We start from the raw sequence: 21,932 nt of genomic DNA on the forward strand, positions 1-21,932 counted from the left end.
CAGAGTCCAGGAACTGGAGCTGGGGGAAGGGGCTGGGGGGGCTGGGGGTGCCCGTGAGGGACGTTCCCAATCCATCCCCCCTCCATCCCAGCCGTCCCTCACGTCTCCAAATGTCTGGCACTGAATGCAGCCGGTGCTAATGGAGGGGGAATATTCATGATTCCCAATTCTGGGAGCGGCGCCGGCAGAGGTGCAGGAATGGGGGTGTTCCCACTGCTCCCACGGCTCCAACCCCCCAGTTCTGCTGGGGCTGGGGAGGCTCCCAGCTCCTGAGCACAGAGGGATGGGTGCCCTGGGATAAACACGGAGCCCTGGCCCGGCTGGGACCCCCTGCACCACCCTGAGCTGGGAATTGGGGGTGGGATGTGAGCCTGGGCCAGGCCTTGGGGCTGGAGCTTCCCTGTCCTGTCATGTGCAGACGGAGCTGCTCCTGTCCCCTCCCTGCCCCCCGGGTGATGGCACCGTGTGGCCCAGCTCTGTCCCCAGGGTCCCCTCGGCCACCCCCGCAGGTGACCGGGCAGGATCCAGAGCCGTGCCTGCTTCCCACCCGGAGCAGAGGCTCCGGAGCTGGGAGATGGGAAGGGAGCCAGTGCAGAGGCTCATCCCACGCTAAAATCAGGGATCGATTCCCGCGGCACAAGGGCCGGAGCATTAATTGCAGAGCTCAGCTCTGTGCCAGGACCGAGGCGCTGCTCCAGTTCAGTGCAATTTTCCAAGCGCTGAGGAATTCCAGCAGCTCCCGAGGAGCTCAGAAGGTCAAAGCTCCGCTCTCCCAGCAGCGTTTTCACGCTCACCCAGCCGAGCGAGAAACAGCCGGGGCTGGGCACGGACCAAACCTCTGGAGCGGCTCCCGGAGCGCGCGAGGCTGGAGCAGCATCCCCGGCAATGCGAGCTGGCAGGTGCCTGCATCTCCCTCCGAGCGTCGGTGTCACAACACCAGGCAGGAATTACAGCAGAGGAATTGCAGCACTTAGCGGGAAGCGGCTGGGGAAGGATCTCGGCACAGCCCGCTCTCCGGGGATGATTCCTGCCACGCGGCAGATCCAGGTTTCGGCGGCAGCAGATGGGCTGAGCGGGGCCTGCTCGGAGCAGCGCGGCCCCGGGGCCTCCCGGAGCTGCTGCCTCGTGGAAAAGCTGCTCCCTAATTGCTGGCAAGCTCCTGCCCAGCTTCCCGGCCGGCTCCGGGGCTGGCCGGCTGCTCCAGCACCAGCCCGCTCCTGCTGCCGCTCCAGCGCTCCGGGCTGGAGTCTGCTCCCGTTTCGCTGCCGAGCTGCTGCTCTCTGAGCCATGAGCAATTTCCTGGGATGCCAGCAGCTGTAATCCATACAGGAACCCAACTGTGCCAGCTCGCAAATGAGCCCAGCCCGGAGCAGGCCTTGTACCTGGCGCCGGCAGCTCCCCTGGGAGCCGGCTCCGCGCGTGTGGACATTTGTGCAGGGAAAACGCTCCGGAGGCGAAGCAGAGCCCTTCCCCGGATCCCCCCCGGCCGGGATTTAACACCCTGCCGCGATCCAGAGGCACGGGTTAAACACCCAAGGGCTGCTTTTCCAGGCAGGAATGACTTTGGGAGCGGCAGGAGGCTCGGCAGCCGCAGATGCAAGCGAATCAGTTTTCCCGGCGCAGCACTTGCTGCCCGGAGGGCACACTCCAGGTTCCCAGAACATGCTGACTGCACTCGTCTTCTCCCTGGAAGCGACTGCAGCTCCCATTAAAAATTGATCCGGGAACTCCGGTGCCCCCGCGCCTCCTCTCCTCGGCTCTGCCAATATTTAGAATCCATTAAAGTCGCGTGCGGAGCACTCGGAGCCGCGGCGGCTCCGCACCGGCCGCGCCGGCAAATCAGTTCGGTTACACAAGCCGTGGATGAGCTGCCATGATCCCTGTAGCTGTAATTTAGCGGGAGCGGGCCCGGACGAGTTCATGGCTTTGTTCCTCGTTAATCTTTCATGCTCGTTGAGCGCGGAGCAATTTGTGTAGTACAAACCCTGCGCCACGACTCGCAGCCGCGACCTGCTCCGCGCGCATCCCGCCCGGCATTCCCAGCGGGACCGCGGCCTCGGGTTCAACCGCCGCACCCCCGGGAACGGCTCCCTGGCCTGTCCTCACGGCACCCACAGGGACAAGGACAACAAGGCGGGGACACAGGGGGGGCTCAGCCGAGCTGGGGATCCCCCGGTTCCTCCAGGCTCGTTTCCAGAAGGATCACGGAATGCTGTGGGTGGGAAGGGACCTCAGGGACCATCCAGTGCCACCCTGCCATGGCAGGGACACTCCCACTGTCCCAGGTGCTCCAGCCCCAGTGTCCAGCCTGGCCTTGGGCACTGCCAGGGATGCAGGGGCAGCCAAAGCCTCGGCACCGCAGCCCCAGGGATTTGTTCTCCATCCACTTGCCCAGTGATAGAATCCAGCCATCCCAGTAAGAGTTTCCAGCCATCCCAGTAAGAGTTTCCAAACATCCCAGTGAGTCTTTCCAGCCATTCCAGCGAGGCTTTCCAGGCATTCCAGTGGATTTCCAGCTATCTTGCTGAGGATTCCAGCCATCCAGGTGAGGTTTTCCAGCTGTTCCCCACGCCACGGTGCCGGTGCAGCACCTGGAGCAGCAGGAGATCCATCTCCATCCCGATCCGTGACGTTCCCGGACAGAGCCGAGCGCTGCGGACGTTCCCGGCCGTCGCTCCCGGGATTCATCCAGCGCTGGGAGATGAAAGGCTGGAGATGAAAGGCTGCAGGATCCCATCACACTCCGTTTTCCGTCTGTCACTTCCCATCTCCTCCATCCGGAGCCGTGGGAGCAGCAATTAGCGCTCGGCGGGTTGGGATGGGATTCCCGGCGGAGCTGCGATATCCCAGTGCTCCCGCTCCAGCAGGGATGACAGGGTGGCAAGAGCCCTCAAAGGGGCACTGGGGGGAGAAGCCTTCCAGGGGAGCCTGCAATCAGCCCTGAATTGTATTTTATACATTTTATATTTTATATTACATAACGTATGTGCCTAGAATTTATACGGATCCCAGGATTGCTGAGGCTGGGAAAGCCCTCCAAGGTCACCAAGTCCCAGCTGTGCCCAAAGCCCACCTTCGGCACCGCAGCCCCGGGGATTTGTTCTCCATCCCTGCAGAGGGTTTGGCAGAGCCCACCCAGCCATTCCCGCCTGGAAATCGCTCCCTGTGCCAGCCCCTCCTCCCAGCCCTCGCCTGGCAGGGCTGTGGCATCGCCCGCGCTCCCGAGGGTGCCAGCGCAGCCTCTGCAGGGCCTGAGAACGTTCCCAGCTCCCGGCAAGGCGCTGCCAAGCCGTGCAGCCGCCCTCTTCCCAAAATCCAGCTGGCTGCTCCCTGGAAAAGCTCCCGGCGGACACCTGCAGACCATCTGTCGAGCGGCACCCACCGAGCGGGACCGGGCTCTCCATGGGTATCCAGGGTGGCTCAGAGCCGGGAGCAGCAGCTCTTTTCCAGGGATGGAGCAGCTGGGATTGCTAAAAATGGGTGGGATGCGATCTTTCCCAGCTCCTTTCCCAGCTCTCCCACAGGGTTATAAATCCAACTGGAACAGCCTCAAAAGCTGAGCTCCAGGGGCTGGGCCGGGCTGCCCTTGGCCCCAAGGTCATTCCCGGCCCTTCCTGCCTCCGGCAGGGCTGGCAGAGCTCCAGGCAGGTTGCTGGTGCAGAGCTCTTGCAATCCCACAGAAATATCCCAGGAACCAGCGAGGCACAGGGAAAGGAGCAGAGGAAGCACCAGCTTTGATGGCTGTGGGTAAAACACTCCCTGAGATCTGCTGGAATGTGGCAGGATGAGCAGCCACATCCACCACCCCTCCCAAGGGAACGAGGGACACGAGCAGCCACGACATTCCCGGCACACAAAAATCCTGAATCCAGGAGTCAAACCCTGGCACCTCCGAGAGCAACTGGAACCCCGGAGCCACTGGGATCTGCAGGACACAGAGTGTCCTGAGAGCCGGACACAGCCACGGAAATCGCCCCTGGCACCACCCCCGGGAGCGCCCTGCAATGTCCCACATTCCAGCCGGGATGCTCCCTGGCTGTGAGGGTCCCACGGGAGCGGGGCCTGGATGATCCAGCAGCTCCCTGCCTTTGGAATCACAGCAGAAAGCCAAGGAACCTGCATGCGGCTCCTCTGAGAGCTGGGAAAAAAATACGCAATCCCAAATCCATCTGTTCTCCCTCTTTCTGAAGCCATTTCCAGCTTTCCTGCGCTGCCAGCTTTTCCTGCCGGGGTGGTGGCAGCTCTGGGAGGCTCCCATTGCTCCAGAGCAGAGAGCACCAGGATCCCCCATCCCAAATCCTGGCCAGAGGGGCCCAGGATCCCTGCCCAGCACTGGTGTGGAGCAGGGGGACAGGCATGAGCTGCCATCCAGGGGAAACATGGAAAACCAGAGCCTCAGTTCTGCATCCCTGGAAAAGCCATCTGGAAGTGTCCCAGAGCCATCCCAACAATCCCTGGAGTAATCCCACACCTGCAGTGCCAGCCTGATCTCGGCTGTGCAGGTGGGACCAGGGAGTCCTGGAGCAGCTGGGAAAGGAGCTGGGATATCTCTGCTCCTGATCCCACTTCCAGGGCTCCCAAAAGCTCCCAAACCCTGGAGCAGCCTCCACATCCCTGCTCTGGCCGGGGGCACTGCCCCAGTTCCAGCTTCCCTGCTCCCAGCCTTCCCAGCAGGCTGCCTGTTCCCTGCTCCTCCCGTTGAATCAGGATCCATGTGCTCGACTCCCCCTCCTCCAGAGAATTCCCAATTAAGAGATCAATTTAGATAAATTGGGGATTGGAGCAGATTTGTGCTGCAACTGCCGCAATCCAGAAAATTCCGCCGGAGCGGCTGACGGGGCCTGGAATGTGGCTGTCCAAGGGAACGAGCTGGTGACTGGAAAAGGGAATGGGAACATCCCAGACTCTGGGAATGGTGGTGGCACCGACGCCCAGGGAAGCTCTGAGGCAGAATCACCACAGCTGGATCCAGCAGGTCGGAGCCCCCCTCGCTCTTCCCAGGAACTGGCTCTTCCTCCATCCCATGGAACTGCCAGACACGGCTCAGCTCTGCCTCTGGATGGATCCAAGGCCAGCAAACTGCTCCAGGATGGATCCATCTCCACATGGATGGATTCCCAAAGCCCACCTCAGGGTTCGGGGCAGAGCGCTGGGTGCCGGCTGCACCTGGGGAACAGCTCCCCTAGCCCTCCAAGGTCACCAAGTCCCAGCTGTGCCCAAAGCCCACCTTGTCCCCAGCCCAGAGCCCTGAGTGCCACCTCCAGGAATTCCTTGCACACCTCCAGGGATGGGCACTCCAAATTTCCCCTTCCAAGGCCTGACCCCCCCTTTCCATGGGGAAATTCCTGCTGATTCCACCCTGAGCTCCCCTGGCCCAGCCGGAGGCCGTTCCCTCTGCTCCTGTCCCTGTTCCCTGGGAGCACAGCCCAAACCCCTCCACTGGTGGATTTTCAATAAATGCTCAGATGTTACAAATATTCCCATGAATTTTCTGAAAGTCCTGACACATTCCAGGGACACAGAGAGGTGTCCATGCTGATATTTGATCCATAAACAGACGTGTCCACACTCCCTGAGATCCAGATCCACCTCTGGAATGGCAGGCAGGATGGGGGTCCCCACCCTGAGCCCCAGCGAGGTTGGGTTTGGTCCCTTGTGGAATTCTTGGATGTTTTTTCCATAATTTTAACTGCTGGTGTGGAAGGGAGGAGCAAACCCATCATTAATTGCACTGCCAGGTAATTAATGACAGCGCCAGGGACGGAAACATGACGGAGCTACGGAAGGATGAAACCCGGGGAGAAATAATTGGATTTAACGGGAGCATCCCAGGCCAGAGGGACCTCAGGGAGACCCTGGTGAGGCAGAACTGGGACCAGTACAGGACACAAAACCTCCCAGTCTGGGTGCCCAGGCAGGGGTGACACCGACCGGAGCCAGGACCAGCCCGAGGAGGAGGAGGAGGAAGCAGAGGAGGCAGAGGGAAGCAGCTCTTCCTCTGAGGACTGGGAATTCCACCCTTTCCAGGGGGATCTGGCAGCACGACCCCGCCCCACAAACCCTGGGTGTGCCCTAAAGGCACAGCTGATTCCAAATGCTGATCCCAACCCATGGGAACAGCCAGGGACAGACACAGAGCAGCCACAGGGCTGTGCTCCGGGGACCTCGGGGTGCTGGGAGGTGACACTGGGGGGCTGGGAGGTGACATTGGGGTGCTGGGAGGTGACACTGGGGGGCTGGGAGGTGACATTGGGGGGCTGGGAGGTGACCCTGGGGTGCCAGGATGTGACCCTGGGGTGCCAGGGCTGCACAGGGACACCCCGGACTCGGGGGCACAGAGCCCACACTGCGGGGCCCCGGGGGATCTGAGGGAATTTGGGAGGAGCCGGGGCCGATCCCAGAGGGTTTCCCAGCGGATCCATCCGGGCGCTGCCTTTCTGCCCTCTCCCCTTCTGCATCCTCCCGTTGAATCAGGATCCATGTGCTCGACTCCCCCTCCTCCAGAGAATTCCCAATTAAGAGATCAATTTAGATAAATTGGGGATTGGAGCAGATTTGTGCTGCAACTGCCGCAATCCAGAAAATTCCGCCGGAGCGGCTGACGGGGCCTGGAATGTGGCTGTCCAAGGGAACGAGCTGGTGACTGGAAAAGGGAATGGGAACATCCCAGACTCTGGGAATGGTGGTGGCACCGACGCCCAGGGAAGCTCTGAGGCAGAATCACCACAGCTGGATCCAGCAGGTCGGAGCCCCCCTCGCTCTTCCCAGGAACTGGCTCTTCCTCCATCCCATGGAACTGCCAGACACGGCTCAGCTCTGCCTCTGGATGGATCCAAGGCCAGCAAACTGCTCCAGGATGGATCCATCTCCACATGGATGGATTCCCAAAGCCCACCTCAGGGTTCGGGGCAGAGCGCTGGGTGCCGGCTGCACCTGGGGAACAGCTCCCCTGAATCCACAGGCACCTGGAGCACCCCAGGGATTGGAGCACCCCACGTTCGCAGCCCCAGATGGGGGCTGCATCCCAGGGAGAGGTTCCAGCCTTCCCAGGGAGATTCCAGCCTTCCCAGGGAGAGATTCCAGCCTTCCCAGGGAGAGATTCCAGCCTTCCCAGGGAGATTCCAGCCATCCCAGGGAGAGATTCCAGCCTTCCCAGGGAGATTCCAGCCTTCCCAGGGAGAGATTCTAGTCTTCCCAGTGAGAGGTTCCAGCCATACCAGGGAAAGGTTCCAGTCTTCCCAGAGAGAGGTTCCAGCCATCCCTGTGAGTTTCCAGCTTTCCCAGTGACAGAATCCAGTTATCCCATTGAGTTTCTTCCAGCCAGCCCAGTAAGAGTTTCCAGCTTTCCCAATGACAGAATCCAGTTATCCCAGTGAGTTTCCAGCCATCCCAGTAAGAGTTTCCCACTTGCCCAGTGATAGAATCCAGCCATCCCAGTAAGAGTTTCCAGCCATCCCAGTAAGAGTTTCCAAACATCCCAGTGAGTCTTTCCAGCCATTCCAGCGAGGCTTTCCAGGCATTCCAGTGGATTTCCAGCTATCTTGCTGAGGATTCCAGCCATCCAGGTGAGGTTTTCCAGCTGTTCCCCACGCCACGGTGCCGGTGCAGCACCTGGAGCAGCAGGAGATCCATCTCCATCCCGATCCGTGACGTTCCCGGACAGAGCCGAGCGCTGCGGACGTTCCCGGCCGTCGCTCCCGGGATTCATCCAGCGCTGGGAGATGAAAGGCCTTTCTGCCTCTCCCTTTCTGCCCTCTCCCTTTCTGCCCTCTCCCTTTCTGCCCTCTCCCTTTCTACCTCTCCCTTTCTGCCCTCTCCCTTTCTGCCGTCTCCTTGGAGACCGCGGCCGCTCCGGGGGGATCCCGCTGCTCCCGCTGCCCCCCGAGCCCCCGGCAGCCCCCGGCCCACCGAGCCGATGCCAGAGGAGCAGCGGGAAGAGGCCGATCTGGGCAGGTTTCCATAATTCCCTGTGGCCAGAGCAAGGCGGCGTGCAGGGAGGCAGGAATTTCCAAATTCCCGTTCCCACAGCAACGCGGGGTCACCTCGGGAGCTGTCGCCCACCGGCACGGCCAGGCCGGCCCGTGGTGCTCCAGGACGGAAAACAGCCTGGGAAAGGCGGGTTTGGAGCAACCCTGGCTCGGCCCCATCGTGTGCACGGGCAGGAGCCTTCCCAGGAGCCTTCCCAGGAGCCTTCCCGGCATCTCCAGAGGCGCTGGAGGAGGAGGAGGAGGAGGAGGGACGTGCCAGGAACAAGGCAGGCACACCAAGGGTCTCGGGATCTCCGAGATCCCACAGCTCTGAGGGCACCAGCCACGGAGGGAAGGCAGTAACAGAGGGAACAGCAGCAGCACCGGGATGAATCCCTGCCCTGAGGAGCCCCTGGGGACTGGCATCACCGACAGACAGCAGGGAGTGCCTGGCTTCTGCACCCCCAGCGCTGTCCCAGACAGGGACACAGGGATCCGAGCCACATCCTGGCTCCCGGGGCAGCTCCAGAGCTCCCCGTGGGAGGGAGACTCTGTGAACAGGGATCAATCCCTCATCCTGGGTTCTGCAACAGCTCCAAAGCTGTGAGCAGCCTCAAGGAGACTCTGTGTGACACAGGGATCAATCCCTCATCCCAACTCCTGCAGCAGCTCCGGAGCTGTGAGGGGATGAAGGAGACCCTGTGACACAGGGACTGATCCCTCAGTGGAGTCAGGGACACTGTGTGTGACATAGGGACTGATCCCTCAGTAATCAGGGACACTGTGTGTGACACAGGGACCGACCCCTCATCCCCGGAGCTCCGGGCAGGCTCGGTGTGTGCTCCAGGGCCCGCAGCCACATCCCTTTCCCGGCCCAGCCCTTTCCCTGCGGAGCTGAGCGGGCTCAAGGGCGCTCCCCGTGCCCAATCCCGGCTGTCCCGGCGCTTCCACGTCCCTGCCCGCGCCCGGATGCGCTCCAGCGGCGCCCCAAAGGCGGCGAGCAGGGACCGACTGTGCGGGAACAGCGCGGCCTCTCCAGCCCTTCCCAGCGTTCCGGCGCCCGCCAAGAGCCCCTCGAGGCTGAGCCCCGGCCACGAGCCAGCCCTGGTGTCCCCCGGGGCTGGGGACACGGCAGCTGCTCCTCGGGGGCGTGGGGGTGCCCCCAGACCCAGCCAGCCCCACGGCCCGGCAAGGCAAACAAGGATTCCTCCCCTCGGAGCAGCCGCGCAGCCCCCCGTGCCTGCCCCACGGACGGGGCACGGGGCCACAGGCACAGAGATCCCTAAGGAGCACCCCACACCCCCGGGACAGAGGGGAAACTGAGGCAGGAGACGAGGGACGGATCTGCCTCCCTGCAGCCACCGGGGCACGCTCCAGCCCTTCCCAGGCCCCCATGGGATGGGCTCCGGCAGGAGGGGAGACAGGGCAGGGTCATCCCAGAGGGAGCAGGAGCCCCACGGGAGGGGTCTCCACACAGAGCCCACCCTGGCCCCCTGCCCGGCCCTTCCCATCCTCCTCCCATCCCTTCGCTGTCCCCTCTTGTCCCCGCGGTGTCCCCAGGCACTATCCCCTCCCTGTGTCTGTCCCCAGGCGCCGTCCCCTCCCCGTGCCTGTCCCCGCGGTGTCACCTGGGCGCTGTCCCCTCCCTGTGCCTGTCCCTGCGGTGTCCCCAGGCGCCATCCCCTCCCTGTGCCTGTCCCCGCGGTGTCCCCAGGCGCTGTCCCCTCCCCGTGCCTGTCCCCAGGCGCTGTCCCCAGGCGCTGTCCCCTCCCCGTGCCTGTCCCCAGGCGCTGTCCCCAGGCGCCGTCCCCTCCCTGTGTCTGTCCCCAGGCGCCGTCCCCTCCCCGTGCCTGTCCCCGCGGTGTCACCTGGGCGCTGTCCCCCTCGAGCCGCGGTGGCCGGATGCTGGACAGGTGAATGGTTTTGTGGTCCCCCGAGTTGAGCTTCACCACGATGGCGTCGGCGTTGAGCACCTGCATCACCTGGGGACAGAGACAGAGCTGAGCGTGGGGACAGCGGCCACCTGGGCACACCCAGGGCCAGGTGCCACCGTGGCAGTGGCTCTGCCACCCTGACTCCCACCCCCGGCACAGGGAGCAGCCCCAGCCCCATCCCGGCTGTCACAGGGGAATGTGGCTCCTGGCATGGGGACATGTGGCACACCAGGGCACTGCCAGCTGTGTGTGTCCTGTGCCAGGGCTCAGCCCCCTGGGTTTCATTCCAGAGGCAATTCCGGAGGAGCAGGAGCTGGACACTAGACAAGAGATGATGCTCAGGGAGGAGAGAACAAGGACAGCCCATGCTGGGAGCAAACTAATCAGGACCACACAGTCAGGGAATCCTGGAATGGTTTGAGAGGGGGCAGGAGGATCCCAGTCCAGCTCAGGACACACACACACACACACACGGGTTTAACATTCCCAGTTCTCCAGCCTGGCTGAGCAGAGCTGCTGGATATTGCCACTGCCAGGACAGGAACCTTTCCCTGCCTGCTCCCAGCACAGCCCAGTCCCCCCAGTCCCAAAGGCTCCCAGTGCTGCTCACGCACCCCGATCCCGCTCCCACACCCCCGGAGCCGGGAGGGAGGCAGCAGCCGACCCCACTCCAGCCCTCCTTGCCCCTCAGTCAGTCACACCCGCCCCTCCCGGCGCGCTGGGCCGGAGGGAGAGCGGGATTTAAGGAATTCAGATCCGAGCAGACACCACGGAGTGCCAGGGCACAGCAAAGCCCCCGGGAACGGCCCCGGCCCCTCCCGGCTCCCAGCTCCTGGATGCTTCCTCGGCAGGAGCAGCCCAAAGCCGTGTGCCTGCCAAGTGGAGTAATCCAATCTCACGCTCCAGGGCATCCAGGGGCGAGGAGGGAGCGGCCTCTCTCCTTCCTGCCGCCCGAGACTGGGGAAAGCGGGATGCGAAGCGGAGCTGCTGCAGCCAGGGCCGCTGCGGGTCAGCTCCGGGGGCAGATCCCGCGCTCCATTACACATCCAGCACATGCTTCCCCGGGAGCCGCGGGAGCCGCGGGAGCCCGGTCACATCTCATTTGTTCCCTGGCAGGAGGCAGCAGCCGGCCAGCGGCTCCCGGAGGCACGGCCCGCATCCCGGGTCCCGCATCCCGCATCCCGGATCCGTGCGGGAGCGGCAGCGGGGACTGGCCGGGCCCCTCCGGCCCCCTCCGGCAGGAACAACTCACGGGACCCTGCGCCGGGATCAGCCGGCTGCGAGGGGCACGCGGGACACGGGGGCAGGCAGCTGCACATGGATGCAGCAGGACACGGGATGCAGGACATGGGATGCAGGACACGGGGGCAGGCAGCAGCACATGCATGTAGCAGAACACAGGATACATACAGCAGGATGCAGGATGAAGCAGGACATGGGATGCAGCAGGACATGGGATGCAGGGCATAGGATGCAGCAGGACATGGGATGTAGGGCATGGGATGCAGCAGGACATGGGATGAAGCAGAATACAGGATGTAGGACATGGCATGCAGCACGACACAGATGTAGCAGGACATGAATTTAGGATACAGGAGGCAGCAGAACACGGATGGAGCAGATTCTGGGATGCAGCAGGACATGGACGTAGCAGGATACAGGATGGAGGACATGGAATGCAGCAGAACATGGATGCAGCAGGACATGGGATGCAGCAGGACATGGGATGGAGGGCATGGGATGCAGCAGGACATGGATGTAGCACAACATGGGATAAAGCAGAATACAGAATGTAGGACATGGGATGCAGCAGGACACAGGATGCAGCAGGACATGGATGTAGCAAGACACAGGATGCAGCAGCACATGGATGCAGCAGCACATGGATGTAGCAAGACACAGGATGCAGCAGCAGGACATGAATTTAGGATACAGGCGGCAGCAGGACACGGACGGAGCAGATTCTGGGATGCAGCAGGACATGCAGCAGGACACAGATGTAGGACACAGGATGCAGCAGGACACGGCACCTGGAGCAGGGACATTGTGGCTCCCAGGCAGGACAGAGCCGGGTGGCAGCGGGAGCCAAGAGGGACCTCCAGGCTCCCTGCAGGGCCCTGACCCAGTTACAAAGGGTCCCTGCAGGACATGGGATGCAGTAGGATGTGCTGGAGGACACGGGGCACAGCAGGACATGGCACCTGCAGCCAGGGCTCCCACGGGATGCCAGTCCCAGGCAGGACAGAGCAGGGTGGCACGAGGGGCACGCCCAGGTGCCCACCCTCCCTGGGCAGCCGCTGCCTCCTCCTGCTGGAGCCGCAGGGAGGGCAGGAGGGTCACGGGGGTGACACGGGTGACACGGTGACAGAACACTCAGCACCGCCCCGGGGCCAGGGCTTTTGTCTCCTGCCACGTTCCCAGCCCGCCGCGGCCACTTCCCTTATCCAATATTTATTGTGGCTTCTCCTGCCTGCGAGAGGCCCTTTGATAACGGGATTGGAAGGATTATTTTTTAAAGCTCTGCAGCTGTTTCTTGCAGAGCCAGCACGCTCCGGCTGCTGCTTCCCACGTCCCGCGGGCTGGGAGCAGGGAGGGCAGCCCCGGAATGTCCCTGTGGCACCGGCCAGGCCCGGCCACCCCGGTCACCCCCATCCCATCAGCGCCCCAGGGCACGGAGCTCGCAGCCCTCCCTTGTCCAGATTTGTCAGGGAAGATGTTTTTCCCTCACTGCAAGAGCTGGGCCCAGCAAAGCCTCCAGTCTTCCACCCCGGGCATTGCCTGTCCCCAGCACTGGGGGCACACCGGGAGGGAGAACTGGGACCAGTACAGGACACAAAACCTCCCAGTCTGGGTGCCCAAGCAGGCACAGGACCAGCCCGAGCAGGAAGAAGCAGAGGGAAGCAGCTCTTCCTCTGAGGACTGGGAATTCCACCCTTTCCGGGGGTCTGGCAGCACGACCCCGCCCCACAAACCCTGGGTGTGCCCTAAAGGCACAGCTGATTCCAAATGCTGATCCCAACCCATGGGAACAGCCAGGGACAGACACAGAGCAGCCACAGGGCTGCGCTCCGGGGACCTCGGGGTGGTGCTGGGAGGTGACACTGGGGGGCTGGGAGGGGACACTGGGGGGCTGGGAGGTGACCCTGGGGTGCCAGGATGTGACACTGGGGGCCAGGGATTCCACTTTTAGGGATGGTTTCCCTGGGAGCTGGGGAGGACAAGGACCTCCATGCCTGGGGACCATGGGGACGTGTCCCCACTCCTGAAGCTCCTGGCTGCTGTGCTCCTAGGACAGCATCCCTATCCCAGGACAGCATCCACTCCCGGGGTGCACAGGGAGCATCCCCAAAGCTGAGGGTGACCTCCTGCACCCCAACAAGGACAGTGGCACTTGGGGAGCCAGAGGCCAGCACCAGGAGAGGCTCGAGTGTCCCCCCATCCCAAAAATGTCCTTTTAGAGGGGCTTTGGCAGGGTCTGGCACTCGGCTCAGCCCAGGAGCAGCTCCCGGGCTCGGCTCTGGCACATCCCACCGAGCCCCGGGATGATTTGGCCGCGAGCAGAGCTCCCAGCAAAGGCAATAAAAGCCAGGATCAAAGGAGCGGGGCCCGGCTCAGCCCCATCCGCCGAGCCTGTCGGGGGGCAGCAGGGGCGGGACAGAGCCGGGGCGGCCCGGGAGCCCCCCAGGGCGGGCCGGGCTGCCGCAGCCCCCCCTGCAGAGGATGGCTCCCAGCCCGGCGCTCGCACGGCTCCGCAGCGTGTCCCGAATCGCGCCGCTCCCAGACCCGCTGACGCAGGGATTTCGGGAGAGAGCCTCCAGCCCCCCTGACATTCCCATTCCTCTGCTTTCCTCCTCGCCCCTCACAGCCGAGGCCAAGCCCCCCGCTCCCCCAGCCCAGCCCCGCTCCCCCAGCCGCAGCCAGAATTAGCCGGAGCCCATTTGCCGCGCTTCATCAGCGGTGCACAGGCAGGTTGGGATCTTCCTCCTCCTCCTCCTCCTCCTCCTCCCCCTCCCCTCGCAGCCCCTTCCAGCAGCTCCTGCGTCAGCTGTGCCGCTGCGAACGAGCCCCGCTGAGCCGAGCACGGAGGCGGCTCCGGCGCCATCCCTGCCCACCCGCTCCGTGCCCGGCCCCGCCACCGGCACCGGCAGCCCCGGGAGCCCCGGGAGCCCCGGACACGTGCCCCGCTGCGGGATCCGCGCTGCCACCGCAGCCGTGCGGGCATCTGCCCTCATTTTCCCTGTCGCTTACAATTCCAGGCAAAGGGGAAAAAAAAAATTTAAAAAAAAGCTGCCAAAGTGACACCGAAATGCGGGGGCGCTGCGGCTGCCAAAGGCCAAATCCCAGCGCCCCGGGAGAAGAGCAGGATCGACCCAACAGGCGGAGAGATCCCAGTCTGCTCCCCGAAAAGCAGGACACGGTGTTTGCTGCCTTTGGGGGCTCCCAGGGAACCGGGGGGACCCCGCAGAGCCAGGGAATTGGGGGGGGATCCTGCAAACTCTGCCCCCCAACCCACGGGGATGCCACTCCCCACCATTCCCAGGTGGATCCCCACCGCTGAAGGGGATGGGGGGAGATGCTGCTGACCCCAAAGCCACCCCGGACACCCCTTTCCAGAGACTGGGGGGGCCCCGCCTGCCGCTATCCCACAAAATCTCAGCATCCTGGAATCGCCGGGAGCATCCAGCCGCCCCCTCCAGCAGCTGAGCGGAGCGTGACTGACGGCCCTGGCACAGCTCCTGGCACAGCTCCTGGCACAGCTCCTGGCACAGCTCCTGGCACAGCCCCGGTGGCAGCCGCTGCCAGCGGCGCTTCCCGGCGTTCCAGCGCCGGCACGCGGCCCTGCCGTGCCCACGGGACACCTGCCCAGGTGTCATTTGTCACCGCCACGGGGAGGGGACAGCCACGTCCTCATCCCGAGGGATGGGCTCTCAGTTCCGGCCTCCCTGGGCTGGGCAGCTTTTGGGGGGCTCTGCTCCTGTCCCAGCCACATCCGAGCCCGCAGAGCAAGCACAGCAGCCATTCCCAACCTCATCCCAGCAGACACGAGCCAGGGGCACCACAGGGATCAGCTCTGAGCAGCTACAGCCGCTCCTGGCTGTCCTGGCAGCTCCAGAGCTTTTCCATTGTGCTCCCTTCAACCCCGGCACCCAGGAGCCCCCCAGGGTCTGCCAAGGCTCCATCCCATTCCTGCTTTTCCCCAGGAGCTGCCAGGCTTGATCCCATTCCTGCATCCCCCCAGGAGCTGCCAGGCTTGATCCCATTCCTGCATCCCCCCAGGAGCTGCCAGGCTTGATCCCATTCCTGCTTTTCCCCAGGAGCTGCCAGGCTTGATCCCATTCCTGCTTTTCCCCAGGAGCTGCCAGGCTTGATCCCATTCCTGCTTTTCCCCAGGAGCACCAAGGCTTGATCCCATTCCTGCTTTTCCCCAGGAGCTGCCAGGCTTGATCCCATTCCTGCTTTTCCCCAGGAGCACCAAGGCTTGATCCCATTCCTGCATCCCCCCAGGAGCACCCAGACAAGGCCAGGTTGCTCGGACACGATCCCGGATCCCGGCAGGACCGGAGCAGCTGCAAGGATCCGACCCTGCGCAGGGACCACGCCGACTTTCCAAGAAATGTGGCTGCTGCCCATTCCCAGGGAAATTCCAGCAGCTCCGGAGCCGCGGCCGCTGCCTGGGCGAGGCGGCAGCTCCATCTAGTGGGGCCGATCCCAGGGATCCTGCCCGGATCCCGCAGCTCCCGCATCCCACCGGGACCACCCCACGCCCTTCACCTCCCTCCGCGCCGGGGCAGGGATTCCCGGGGTATCCACGGGCAGGGATTCCCGGGGTATCCACGGGCAGGGATTCCCGGGGTATCCACGGCCAGGGATTCCCGGGGTATCCACGGGCAGGGATTCCCGGGGTATCCACGGGCAGGGATTCCCGGGGTATCCACGGGCAGGGATTCCCGGGGTATCCACGGGCAGGGAACACACCAGCACCCACGAAGAGAGGGGCTCAGCAGCATCTCCAGCCTTTGGGACAAGTGGGAACCAATACATGGGGCAGCCATTCCCTGGGATCATTGGGAATTGATCCGTGGGGCAGCCATTCCCTGGGAGGATCAGGAATCACTTGAGATGTGAGCCCACCCCTGTGGCCCCAGCTGACCAGAGCGAGGTGCCAGGACCCCCCCAGCCCGTGCCCACAAACCAAACCCCTCTCTCAGGGCTCCTTCCCTTCTCCTGGCACCTCTTCCCACTCCAGCCCTGCTGGAGATCCCAGATTGCCTGGGATCCATGGCTGGGATCCAGCCAAGGAAAACCCCTCTGGGGTTTGTCCAAACCCACGGAGAGGCCAGACTGGGAGCTGGGCACCCCGTGCTGTGCCCCTGCTCCCCAGATGTCCCTTCCCAGCCCCGCTCACCTTGGCCACAAACTGTTTGTCCTTCTGATCCAGGTTTGCCGTGGGGGCCACGTAATCCCTCCAGATCCTCAGCTTGCGCTCCTTGGCAAACCTGGGGGGGGGGACAGTGGGACCCCGGGGCTGGGACACCCAGACGTGCCGGGGTGGCACCCCCAGCAAAGCCCCGGGGAGAGATGGAGGGGAGATCCCATCAATCCCACCCTGGTGAGCCACACGGGGCTGGAGTCACCCTGGGCACCCCATGGATGCAGCTGGGAGCAGTGGGAGCACTGGGATCAACTGGGAGCACTGGGATCACCTGGGAGCAGTGGGAACAGTGGGAACAGCTGGGAGCACTGGGATCATCTGGGAGCAGTGGGAGCACTGGGATCAACTGGGAGCAGTGGGACCAGCAGGGAGCAGTGGGAACAGTGGGAACAGCTGGGAGCAGTGGGAACAGTGGGAACAGCTGGGAGCAGTGGGATCAGCGGGAACAGCTGGGAGCAGCTGGAGCACTGGGATCAACTGGGAGCAGTGGGAGGAGTGGGAACAGTGGGATCAACTGGGATCAGTGGGATCAGCAGGGAGCAGTGGGAACAGTGGGAGCAGTGGGAGCAGCAGGATCAGTGGGATCAGCAGGAGCACTGGGATCAGCTGTGTGCAGGGGGAGCAGTGAGAGCACTGGGAGCACTGGGATCAACGGGAGAAGAGGGAACAGTGGGAGCACTGGGAGCAGTGGAATCAGCTGGAGCACTGGGATCAGCTAGGAGCAGCAGGAACAGTGGGAGCAGATGGGAGCAGCAGGATCAGTGGGATCAGCAGGGAGCAATGGGAACAGTGGGATTGGCAGGAGCACTGGGATCAACGGGAGAAGAGGGAACAGTGGGAGCACTGGGAGCAGTGGGAGCAGCAGGGAGCAGTGGGATCAGCTGGAGCACTGGGATCAGCTACGTGCAGGGGGAACAGTGGGAGCACTGGGAGCAGTTGGGAGCAGTGGGAGCACTGGGAGCAGTGGGAGCAGCAGGATCCCCATCCCACCTCTCGGCCGCGCGCAGTTTGTCGGCGCCACGGGTGTAGACGGCGATGGACCAATCCACACAGCGGGCAAAGCCCTCCTTCAGCAGCAGCTCCGTGATGTTCCCGTTCTGTGGGGAGCAGGAGAGGGCCCGGGCTCAGCAGGATCCCCCCGGGCTACCCCGCGGGGCCAGCAACGGGACACGGGGACAGGGGGACACGGAGACAGGGGGACACGGGGACCTGCCCAGGCCACCTTACCGTTGACGGGTTTCTGGTGCAGGGAGTCCACGAAGTGCCGGGGGTTCTCCAGGGTGTACTTGAGGTCGCGCACGGTGTGCGCGCCCGAGCCCTCGCTCCACATGCCCTTCTTGGCGCTGCGGGCCTGCTCCTCCAGCTCGGCCAGCCGGCTCTGCTCGGGGCTGCGGGACAGCACGGGCTCAGCCCCGCAGCCTGCCCCTCCCCGGCTCCTTTGGGAGCCCAAGCGAGCTCCTCCCAGCGCCCAGCCCAGTGGGAATACGGCGGGAAGCGCCTCCTCCTCCTCCTCCTCCTCCTCTTTCTCCCAGGGATCAGGAGGAGAGGCCGGGACCCCCCCAGAGGCTGCTCTGTGCACCGGCTGCCAGCAGGGCAGAGCACGTCTGGAGAGCAGGGAAGGCACATGCCATGGGAATCCAGGGATCGGCCGTCTGGGAGAGCAGGGAAGGCACATGCCATGGGAATCCAGGGATCGGCCCGGCCCTGCACACACAGGCGGCCACTGCGGGGCCACCAAAGCGCCCACGGTCCCCTCCCAGCCCTGGCACCACAAACTCAGGGATACTGAACAGGGTGCCCAGAGCAGCTGGGGCTGCCCCTGCATCCCTGGCAGTGCCCAAGGCCAGGCTGGACACTGGGGCTGGAGCAGCCTGGCACAGTGGGAGTGTCCCTGCCATGGCAGGGTGGCACTGCAGGGGCTCTGGGGTCCCTTCCCACCCAAACCATTCCAGGACTCCGTGACCCCACAAAGGAGGCTGACCCTGCCCTGGAGTGTCCTGCAGCTCTGCAATGGATCCTGTCCCACGGCTGCAGCCCTCTCCCCTGCCCCGGGATGTGAGGGAGCCCAGGAAAAGCCTCGGCTCTGCTGGCACAGGGATCACCCAGCCAGATCCCGCACCGGCCGTGTCCCAGCACCTCCTCTCCAGTGGGAACAAAGGGGATTCAGCCCCACCCCAGGAGTGACTTTGGAGGCTCCCAGAGAGTCCCTGCTCCCCAGCCCAGGGGCCTCAGCATCCCAGGGAAGGAGGCAGCCCCTGCACAGCCCCAAACCCAGGGGACACCCCGGGGACGCCTGTGGGACGTGGGCACCTCGGGAGTTGAGGAGCAAGGCCCCACAGCCCAGGGATCCAGGGGCTCCATGCCCCGAGCACCAGCCCAGGATCGGGACCAGGATCAGGATGGGGATGGGATCAGCACGTACTTGTTGGCTCGGATGCCCTCCCGCCGGGAAGCCAGTCCTTCAGCCACCAGGGACTCGGCAATGTTCTCACCACTGGTGTCTGTGACAGGAGAGGAGCAGGTGAGAGGGGCCACAGGGAATGGGGCAGCATTCCCAGTGATCCCAGTAAGCAGTGCTGCAACAGCCCCAGAGCTCTCCTGGGGACACAGCCTGGGCTCCCTGGGCAGCCCCTGCCAAGGCCTGACCTGCTCTCCATCCTCCCCAGCCAGGAGCTGCTGCAGGGAATCTGTCACAGCGTTCCCACATTAACGGTGTTTAAACCCTGACAAACTTCATCAGGAAACATTTTCTGCCTCATTTCTCCCGCCCGCGCCGCTCCAGGCTGGAGCAGGGATGGGGATGGCTCCAGGAGAGGCCCCCACACCCCAACCCTTCCCACTTCACTCCCTGCCCGTGGCCCCTGGGATGGCCCAGGCTGGGGGCGGCTCAGGGGAGAGCCCAGCAGCAGCTCCCCAAATCCAAGGTGCAAATCAAACACTGGATCCCATGACCTTGGACCTCGGGGGTCCTTCCCAACCAAAACGTCTGCGATTCCAACCCCTCCCTCCGCAGGAGGGGATCCCATCCCAAGGGTCTCCCTGGCACAGCAGGAGCTCAGGAATGCATCACGGAATGTCCCGAGTGGAAAGGGACCCACAGGGATCAGCAACCCGGACCCTGGCCCTAACCAGGACATCCCAAAATCCCACCCTGTGCCGAGGGCATTGTCCAAACGCCCCTGGAGCACAGAGGCAGCTCCGACACCCCGGGATCTGAGGGACCTGGCAGCAGCGAGGGTCCCGCTGCCCTCTGGAGCTCCCTGGAATGTGCCAGGATGGGGAGCTGGGCCCTGGCACGGCCGGGCAGGGCTCCAGGCAGGCACTGCCCGCCTGGGCCACGTCCAGCCGAGCCCACAATTCCCTGGGGAGGGAGCTGCAGCCTCAGATCCCAGAGCCACGGGAGCCCCTGCCCCGCCTGGGACCCCCCTGCCAGCCTCGGGGGCTGCCCGGGACCAGCGAGCCCGGCTGGGCAGCCATCCCTGCTCCTGCCACGGGAATGCCAGCAGAGAGCCACGGGAATGCCAGGAGAGAGCCATGGGAATGCCAGGAGAGTGCCACGGGAATGCCAGGAGAGAGCCATGGGAATGCCAGGAGAGAGCCACGGGAATGCCAGGAGAGAGCCATGGGAATGCCAGGAGTGCCACGGGAATGCCAGGAGAGAGCCATGGGAATGCCCTGAGTGCCATGGGAATGCCAGGAGTGCCACGGGAATGCCAGCAGAGAGCCACGGGAATGCCCTGAGTGCCATGGGAACACCCTGAGTGCCAGGGGAATGCCCTGAGTGCCACGGGAATGCCAGGAGAGTGCCAAGGGAATGTCCTGAGTGCCAGGGGAATGCCCTGAGTGCCACGGGAATGCCAGCAGAGAGCCATGGGAATGCCAGGAGTGCCATGGGAATGCCAGGAGTGCCACGGGAATGCCAGGAGAGAGCCACGGGAACGCCCTGAGTGCCACGGGAATGCCAGGAAAGGCTCTGAGTGCCACAGGAATGGCCTGAGTGCCATGGGAATGTCCTGAGTGTCCACAGGAGCACACCTGGAGCAGCCACTCCCCCTTTCCAGCCCATTCCCACACGGAAAACAGCCGAGTCCGCAGGGATGTGGGGCTGAGGGCACCCAACCCCCCCAGTCCCCACTGGGGCTCCCCAGGGACTTCCCCCAAAACTCAGCAGCCTCCAGCCCCTTCCCAGCACCTGGTCCTTCCCTCCTTCCCGTGGGATTGCAGTGCCTGGGAGCTGTGTCCAAGGCCAGGCACATCCCACTGGAATCCCCAACATCCCACATGGGATCCCAGCTCTGCATGGAGCATCCCCCTGCCCCAGGCACAGGATGGGCTGGGAGCCCAGCCCTCATCCCTGCAATCCCCAGGGAATTCTGGCAGGGACAAAGCTGGTGCCTCCAAAGGGGACACAGGGAGGGAGAGCCCCAAAACCCACCCGGAATGCTGGGGGTGAATTCCTTCTGGGATCTCAGCCACAGACAAACAGGAGATTTGCAACAACAGAAAGGATGGAAAGGGGAAAGCTGTGGGAATTCAGCCAGCGCTGCTCCTCGTGTCCATGAGCTCTGGCTCAGCTGGGATCAGCCCCAGGCACTGCCCCCTCCCAGAACTGGGAATCCATGGGCAAGGGGGAATGCATCCTTCTGCTGCCACAGCGTGCCCGACACCTCCCCTCTCCCACTGCAGCCCCCCAGAAGGTGTTCCCAGCTGGAATTGTGCTTCAGGCTCTCCAGGCTGAGCCCAGGAAAGCTCCTGGAGCAGGGAGAGCGGGGCTGGAGCTGTGGAAACCTGGGGGGCTGGACACCCCTCACTCCCCTCCCAGAGCCATGGAAGAGTCATGGAAAAGTGATGGGAAAGCCCACGCTGAGGGGACACAGGCAGGGAGAGCCCCAAAACCCACCCGGAATGCTGGGGGTGAATTCCTTCTGGGATCTCAGCCACAGACAAACAGGAGATTTGCAACAACAGAAAGGATGGAAAGGGGAAAGCTGTGGGAATTCAGCCAGCGCTGCTCCTCGTGTCCATGAGCTCTGGCTCAGCTGGGATCAGCCCCAGGCACTGCCCCCTCCCAGAACTGGGAATCCATGGGCAAGGGGGAATGCATCCTTCTGCTGCCACAGCGTGCCCGACACCTCCCCTCTCCCACTGCAGCCCCCCAGAAGGTGTTCCCAGCTGGAATTGTGCTTCAGGCTCTCCAGGCTGAGCCCAGGAAAGCTCCTGGAGCAGGGAGAGCGGGGCTGGAGCTGTGGAAACCTGGGGGGCTGGACACCCCTCACTCCCCTCCCAGAGCCATGGAAGAGTCATGGAAAAGTGATGGGAAAGCAGGCAGGCATCCTCCTGCTGATGGCACATCCCAACACAGCCCAACCCTCCCCTTGTGCTCCCCCCGAGCCACCTCTGCCCAGGTGAACCATCCTGGACCCACCTCTGCCCAGGTGAACCATCCTGGAACCACCTCTGCCCAGGTGAACCACCCTGGAACCACCTCTTCCCAGGTAATCCATCCTGGAACCACCTCTGCCCAGGTAATCCATCCTGGAACCACCTCTGCCCAGGTAATCCATCCTGGAACCACCTCTGCCCAGGTAAAACACCCTG

At 63.7% G+C, this 21,932-nt stretch overlaps 1 protein-coding gene across 1 annotated transcript in view; it reads right to left on the reverse strand.

Moving 5' to 3' along the window:
* Positions 1-21,932, reverse strand: part of SND1 (staphylococcal nuclease and tudor domain containing 1) — an 81,161-nt gene that overhangs the window by 48,571 nt on the left and 10,658 nt on the right. The window contains exons 4-8 of the mRNA XM_041470265.1: positions 18,757-18,835; positions 17,562-17,722; positions 17,325-17,457; positions 16,308-16,398; positions 9,836-9,949 (exon numbers count right to left, since the gene is read on the reverse strand). Coding sequence (XP_041326199.1) covers positions 9,836-9,949; positions 16,308-16,398; positions 17,325-17,457; positions 17,562-17,722; positions 18,757-18,835 — 578 coding nt within the window. The remainder of the gene's footprint in view (positions 1-9,835; positions 9,950-16,307; positions 16,399-17,324; positions 17,458-17,561; positions 17,723-18,756; positions 18,836-21,932) is intronic.

The sequence above is a fragment of the Pyrgilauda ruficollis genome, unplaced genomic scaffold (assembly GCF_017590135.1).
Source record: "Pyrgilauda ruficollis isolate IOZ18807 unplaced genomic scaffold, ASM1759013v1 scaffold243, whole genome shotgun sequence".
NCBI lineage: Eukaryota > Metazoa > Chordata > Aves > Passeriformes > Passeridae > Pyrgilauda > Pyrgilauda ruficollis.